At 45.9% G+C, this 7,227-nt stretch overlaps 1 protein-coding gene across 4 annotated transcripts in view; it reads left to right on the forward strand.

The window, feature by feature from the left end:
• The window catches only part of LOC139559003 (glutamate receptor ionotropic, kainate 5-like), a 92,415-nt gene extending 87,602 nt beyond the window's left edge, over window positions 1-4,813 (forward strand). For 3 of the 4 annotated variants that reach the window (XM_071374591.1, XM_071374590.1, XM_071374592.1), the window contains exons 20-21: window positions 1,297-1,463; window positions 2,037-4,813. In XM_071374591.1, coding sequence (XP_071230692.1) covers window positions 1,297-1,463; window positions 2,037-2,684 — 815 coding nt within the window. In that variant the 3' untranslated portion in view covers window positions 2,685-4,813. The remainder of the gene's footprint in view (window positions 1-1,296; window positions 1,464-2,036) is intronic. The other variant, XM_071374593.1, reaches the window with a different exon arrangement.
• Window positions 4,814-7,227: the final 2,414 nt, after the last annotated feature.

Genomic DNA, 7,227 nt, shown 5'->3' on the forward strand with positions numbered 1-7,227 from the left:
GGTGCGTGTTGGTGGCAGGGAAGTCAGGCGCAGGAGAATGAACTCGGGATAAACGGAGTCGTTTAATAAGTGCTCACAAACTCCGAAAACCAACATACACAAAATAATGAAAGTGGGTACAAAACCCAATACATACAATCAAACAATCACCGACAAGGACATGAGGGGAAACAGAGGGTTACATACACAACATGTAATTGATGGGATTGGAACCAGGTGTGATGGAAGACAAGACAAAACCAATGGAAAATGAAAAATGGATCAGTGATGTCTAGAAGGTCGGTGACGTCGACCGCCGAACAAGGAGATGGACCGACTTCGGCAGAAGTCGTGACAATTATACCAGGGGGAAATAAGTGTCTACATTGTGTGTGTGTGTGTGTGTGTGTGTGTGTGTGTGTGTGTGTGTGTGTGTGTGTGTGTGTGTGTGTGTGTGTGTGTGTGTGTGTGTGTGTGTGTGTGTGTGTGTGTGTGTGTGTGTGTGTGTGTGTGTGTGTGTGTGAGAGCATATTTTCCTTGCCTGTGTGGTAGACATTTCCCCTTTTCTAAAATATTTCTTATTTTCATTTCTGCTTCTGTTTCATTTTGACATCTGCTACCCCTTCTCCCATTCAAAATGCTTAGATAGCTACAAGCAACAGACTGGACGATACAGAAGAAGACAGAGGACGCTAGATGTTGTTTGTGTGTTGCACCTTAGGCAGCCCACACTAAGACATAGAGTAGGTCCCAAATGGTGCCCTATTCCCTATATAGTGCACTACTTTCAACCAGAGGCCTATGTGTCAAAAGTAGTGCACTATATAGTGAATGGGGAACCATTTGGGATGCGGCCACAGTGGTACGAGTTTTGATCGAGTCATCCATGGGATAAATAAGTGCCCTCAGGTTAAAGCGGGGAGACTTGAGCCTTTGCCTGAAACACTCGACATAACAAGGGTACTTGCACAGAGCATCCTTATGAGACATTTTGAAGATAAGAAACGTATGAAACCTTCATGTCGAATATTCTGGCTGAAAAATAGAACGGGAAAAGCCAAAGGTGACTCGTGTGGTCGATGGACTTATTAAGTCAATGAATGCAGACTTGTTGAATTGCACACAGACACACACACCACACTCTCTGTGGGGACGTTGTGCTGCAAGGTTCATCAAGCTTTTCTCCCCCTTAGGCTTCGTGTAGAGAGTATTAGAGGGCTCTGATGATCCTGTTACGGTTATTTCTGTGTTTCCCATATGTGTACCCCTCTATCCGTGTGTTAGAACTGCGTGTATAATGCATCGTTTCCTCCCCAGGTCTGGGCATGGAGAACATCGGGGGCATCTTCGTGGTGTTGATCTGTGGCCTCATCATCGCCGTGTTCGTGGCCATCATGGAGTTTGTCTGGTCCACCCGCCGCTCGGCAGAGACAGACGAGGTACGCCCTCACTGCTGCCCCGGCCAAAACCACAGACACCCTCCAGTAGGTTACTATGGCAACACACCTCCCGGTGTGCAGTGCAGTGCAGTGAGTGTTGTGCTTTGGTGTCGTCGTGTTGATGTGTACATGGCTGCAAGCAGACAGAGGGTGATGGTCGATGTCTGCGTTTCCTTTCTTCTCTTTTTTCCCGCTCTCTAGGCTGTCTGTGATTCAGTACTCTCTCCCCCTCTCTTTCGCTCTCTATCCCTCACTCTTCTGTCTCTCTCGCTCTCTGTGTTTGCCATTGTTATTCCGCCTGCTAGTCCTTTGTGTCGTTTTATTTCATTGGCGTCTGGGTACAACACTGTTTGTGACTTTCATTTGCTCCTGCTTTATCTCCGCCTGCTGCTCTGTTTGTTTTTGTGATTCCGGTTTCAGTTGTCTCCCTCTCTCCGTCTCTATCTTCATTCTCTATTTGAGATCCTTTTGAATATGTGTCAGTGGCACTGGAGGTAGCTACTCATGAGTCGTATTTCCATTGTCCAGAGGTCACACTGCATTTGTACAGTGCAACAGGTTTAGTTAACCTCAGACGATTTCTCTCTCTCTCTCTCTCTCTCTCTCTCTCTCCCCTAGATGTCAGTGTGTCATGAGATGCTGACCGAGTTCCGCAACGCCATCTCCTGTAAGAAGACCTCACGCTCTCGGCGGCGGCGGCCCTTGGCCAGCACTGGCGGTGTCCTGCGCCACCCCACCCGCCTCCAGCTGGGTGTCCCAAGACCCATCCGGCTAGTCCGCGAGATGCGTCTCAGCAACGGCAAGCTCTACAGTGGCTCGGGCCCCCTGACAGGCGGAGGGGGAGCAGCAGGGGGGGCGTGCGGGGCCGTAGGAGGGGGGCCCTCAGACATGGGCCCGGGGCCACAGCGTCTCCTGGAGGACCATCTGGGCGCCGACACTACGCCTTCCCCTCCCCTGCCCGCCGCTGCCACGGCGCCACCCTCCCGGAGCTGTGCCCACGTGCGGATCTGTCAGGAGTGCCGGCGCATCCAGAACCTGAGGTCGGCATCGTCCTTCTCACGCATCCCGCCCCACCTCGGCCCACACTCTTCCCTGTCCCTGCCCCGCCTCCCGCCACCCCCGCCCCCCTCCTCCACTGACAGCGATGGGGGTGGCTGTGGCACAGTGAGCCCCAGGCGGCCCAAATCTAAGCCCACGCCCCCTCCGCGGCCCTTACCCCCGGCCAAGACGCCCACCACAGACCTGCTGCTCGGGAAACAAGACTGAGGAACGGAGGGGTCAGACGTGATAAGAGTCGAGGGTTGAAAGTCGAACGTCAGGGTATTTGCAGAGAAACGCGTAGGAATGAGGAGCGGAGGGGGCTGTGAGCTTGTAGCACATTGACACGGCAGAATCAAACCACTCTGACCCGTTTGAGGGGGTGGCGAAGGGTTCATTCTCCAGATACCAACCCAGTCAACGCAGTCCTCTTAAACCAGGAGTCGTGCTAAAACAGGAGACTGGTTCAAACTGGACTAGATGGCATATTCAGACACTGAGAGACATCAGGAGAGGCCTTCGTGTTACTCCCTCGCTAGTCTATGCTCTTCTGCCACAGCTCCAAGTCTGTAATGAGACGGGCATGTAAAACCAACCCATGGCCTCCACTTTGATCGGCTCTGCCACAGGCCGTCTACGGAGTGGAAAATGACTTTTGACCACACGCGACCGTTAGCTGCCTACGGTGCGTTGAGAGACCATGTGGTGCCCGTTCCACAGTATGCATAGACGTGTTCAAGCTGCCTGGTTTGGCTTTTGACCCCTCACTCTTTCACTTGGATCTGGTGGGAGGACCTATCCCACAAGCGCTGGAGAGGTTCAGGGGACCATAGAGACTTCACACACGGACACACGTACACAGAAACTCTTGCGCTTAGAGAAGTTGGTTCTCACAAAAAAGATGCATATTTTTCCCCAGAGCTGCTGCAAGAGCTTGAACTTTGGAATTCTGGGACATGTAAAACCAGACGATGGAGGAAAAAAAAGAAGCTTTCTCTGAGTCTAACTCGCCTAATTTATTTTCTATCTTTCTTTCGTTATATATTTGTATTGTCGTCATTGGTTTCTTGGTCAATGTGTAGTTATTGACTCATGTTTTTGGTTTGTCATTAAAGATCCTTGAGAAGCCAATGTGGAGATCATGACCAAATGAGGTCGCTTTCCCACCAATCACAAGCCCGGGAACAAAGTTCAAAGGTCAACATCTGAAACATATATTGACAGTACGCCCCAGATCAAATGATTAAATATTACAGTCCATGTTGGCTTGTTACAGTAGCAGTGTGTGACTTTGCTTTTCCACTGCTTTCCAACAAGCCGGTTTTGCCACAGAGTTTTAACGACAGAGTTTGTGTATCGGAGCCCCATCCAATTACAGAAAAATAGAGCCACAGAGCACAGTTTAACAGCACGATATGTTGTGAATCCTTCAAACAGATCAGAATTTAAGAAACTGGATATAAAGAGCAAGGTAAAAGGAATGACAAAAGAGACAAATTTATGATTATATATAGTTATACGAAGCAGAATAGGAGAAACGTAATGCACAGTCCTGTCCGGTCAATGGTAAGAGGAAACCTGTGTTAATGTGTGTTCTGTGTGATTCATATGGGGGTCATAAGTTTGTGTGAGTGCGTACGTACAGAGGAAAAGAATGGGTCAGAGTGCAATTAGTCATATTTTATGCTTCTTTTTTTCTTTTTTTTGTGCTAAATAGATTATTTAAGCAATAAGGCCCGAGAGGGTGTGGTATGTGGCCAATATACCACGGCTAAGGGCTGTTCTTTAGCACGACGCAATGAGGAGTGCCTGGATACAGCCATTAGCCATGGTATATTGGCCGTATACCACAAACCCCTGAGGTGCCTTATTGCGATCATAAACTGGTTACCAACGTAATTAGAGCAGTAAAAATAAACGTTTTGTTATACCCATGATTTTAATATATATCTTTTTTTTTATCGTCATTTAACTCGGCAAGTCAGTTAAGAGCAAATTATTATTTACAATGACGGCCTAGGAACAGTGGGTTAACTGCCTTGTTCAGGGGCAGAACGACAGATTTTTATCTTGTCAGCTCGGGGATTCGATCTAGCACCCTTACTGGCCCAACGCTCTAACCACTAGGCTACCTGCCGCCCCAATGATATATGGCTGTCAGCCAATCAGAATTCAGGGCTCGAACCTCACAGTTTATAATACGAAAATGACGACAAATGTATATTATTATGATTATATTGTTATTATTATTACTATTGAAGTGTGGGGTACTGTAGGAGGGTCACAGTCCTCTTATGTTAAATATATATAGACACACAAAGTTATTTGGAATAAAAAACTGTATACAAACTTCTGAATCTGGTGTCTTTGCATATGTCCGTGCCTGTGTGCGCATGAACATGAAGTGATTTCAAATCGCTAGCTCTAGTTGTGTCGTTGTTGGTCTGTCACACAGGATGTTGGACACTGCACTGACACTGTCATACAAGTCTTGAGAGTCTGTAAAATCGACAAGTAGCATGGCATTTTCCCTGTCACTAGAAGGGTTTCAGACTTCCTGGATAGATTTGTTTCGTTTGAGGTCACTTGTCCTTTTGATGACAGCCGTTGTATTAAATAAGGGAGCTGAGAAAACAAACGTTCTTCACGTATAGGGTGGATTTTATCTATCTTGCCACTCCATATTAAGACCTTGAAGAAGGCGCAGTGATGCCGAAACGTTGGTAAATACCCAATAAATGAGAGTTTATATATGGAGTGTGCGACTCTCTTTATTTTGATAGTTTATAGTTTAATCGCCGTTAGTCAGCACCTCCGCACAAAATAATTTTTCTGGCTGTCCGCCAGCTCCTGTTTTTTTTAATTTCACTCTATATTAATGCCCATGAATTTGGAATGAGATGTTCTGACGAGCAGGTGTCGACATACTTTTGGTCATGTGGTGTAGTTTAGGCTTATTGTTTATTTGTTGTTCTCCATAACACACTTGTATACTAAAGTAAAACTGGTTTCTCTCAGGATGCTGCAATGGAGAGCGAGTAATGCCAGCTGGCCCTGTGTTTGCAGTACTGGGAAAGAACGTCACGTTCATACCGCCCTAAAACCCTCAGATGTAGTCAACTTTATCACTGCAGCATGGAATTTCAACGGTGGCAGTGTACAAGGTTGTCACGCTCAGAGGAGAGAAAGTTGGCGCTGGCTACGCAGGAAGAGTGTCACTGAATTCATCTACCTGCGCCCCGACACTTGCACCTTTGATGACGACGAATAGCGAGGATTATTCAGTGACCATTGACACTGAATTTGGTGTATGCCTAACCTGTAAAACCAGCCTCAGAGTTATTGCCTTGTGGTCCTAAAAACGGAAATGAGTTACCCCTAGTTTGTTCAGCCATTCCTATGGGGAAAGAATAAGGTTTTGGGATAAACACCAAAAATAAGGTCTGAGGTTTATTATATAAATGCTTTAAAAAATCACAAAAAGTGACTTCAGCTGATGAAAATTATCTCACAAAACAAAACGTATAAGATCTCCTAAGCCTGTGTTTTAACACAGACCTTATTTTCGGCTTTTTCCAAACATGCCATTCCTTCCCACATAGGCTTTGTCTAACAAACCGTGGTCGGAGTTGGTGCCTACAAGAAGATGCCATTACTATTTCAATATATATGTCCTCATCAATGTCTTGCCCCCCTTATCACTTCTTCTCCCATTCACCATTTTCTACCTCTTCTCTCCCCTCCCATCAGAACCCTTCTCCAACCAGGTGGTGTGTTCAAGTTGCCCAGTTTAGCTTTCAACCTTCTCTCTCTCTCTTTCTCTTTCACTTGGATCTGATGGGAGGACTTGACCTATCCCACAAGCCCCTGAGAGGTCCAGGGGACACACATACTGTCACGATCGTCTTGCTGAGAGAAAGTGGACCAAGGCGCAGCGTGTGCAAAATACATTCTCTTTTATTGTAGAGAAGAAAAAAAAAAACACACAACAAACACTATAACAAACTGAAACAAAACAACAAACGAATCGTGAAGCTAATGACGTAAGTGCACACACAGCCTACAAACGTACAACATAGACAATTACCCACATTAACCTAGTGCCTATGGCTGCCTTAAATATGGCTCCCAATCAGAGACAATTAATGACATCTGTCTCTGATTGAGAACCATTCAGGCAACCATAGACACAGCTAGACACCTATACTAAACACAAACCCATCTACTCTATTTAACCCCCTAAACCATACAACCACCCTAGACACTACAAAAACACATACATTCCCCATGTCACACCCTGACCTAACTAAAATAATAAAGAAAACAAAGAATACTAAGGCCAGGGTGTGACACATACACACACACACGCATACACAAACAAACAGACAGAAAGACTGTAACAGAACTATTGTACTACATTACTACAGTGCTTACTAAAAGTATTTTCTATGTACTAACTGTATTATGAAGTATTTAGAACATAGACACAAAGGTATTTAGAAAACATATTAACTATAGACAAACTACTATGTCTGGCTTTATGTCTGTTTTTGTGTGCAAACATATTTTTATTTGGGATAGAAAGATTTGATAGATTTTCACTGCATAACATCCCCTTGCCAACCTTCAGCTTCTTTTACCACAGTCACAACCTCACACAGTATGAGGTCCTCACTAATCTGACACAGGATCAGCTAACAGTGTAATACAGCCACTCCACACTGGAGTATGTTATGCTAACCTCTGCTACTGTGTGTCAGTATAGTCAAGG

This window comes from Salvelinus alpinus, chromosome 29 (assembly GCF_045679555.1).
Source record: "Salvelinus alpinus chromosome 29, SLU_Salpinus.1, whole genome shotgun sequence".
Classification (NCBI taxonomy): domain Eukaryota; kingdom Metazoa; phylum Chordata; class Actinopteri; order Salmoniformes; family Salmonidae; genus Salvelinus; species Salvelinus alpinus.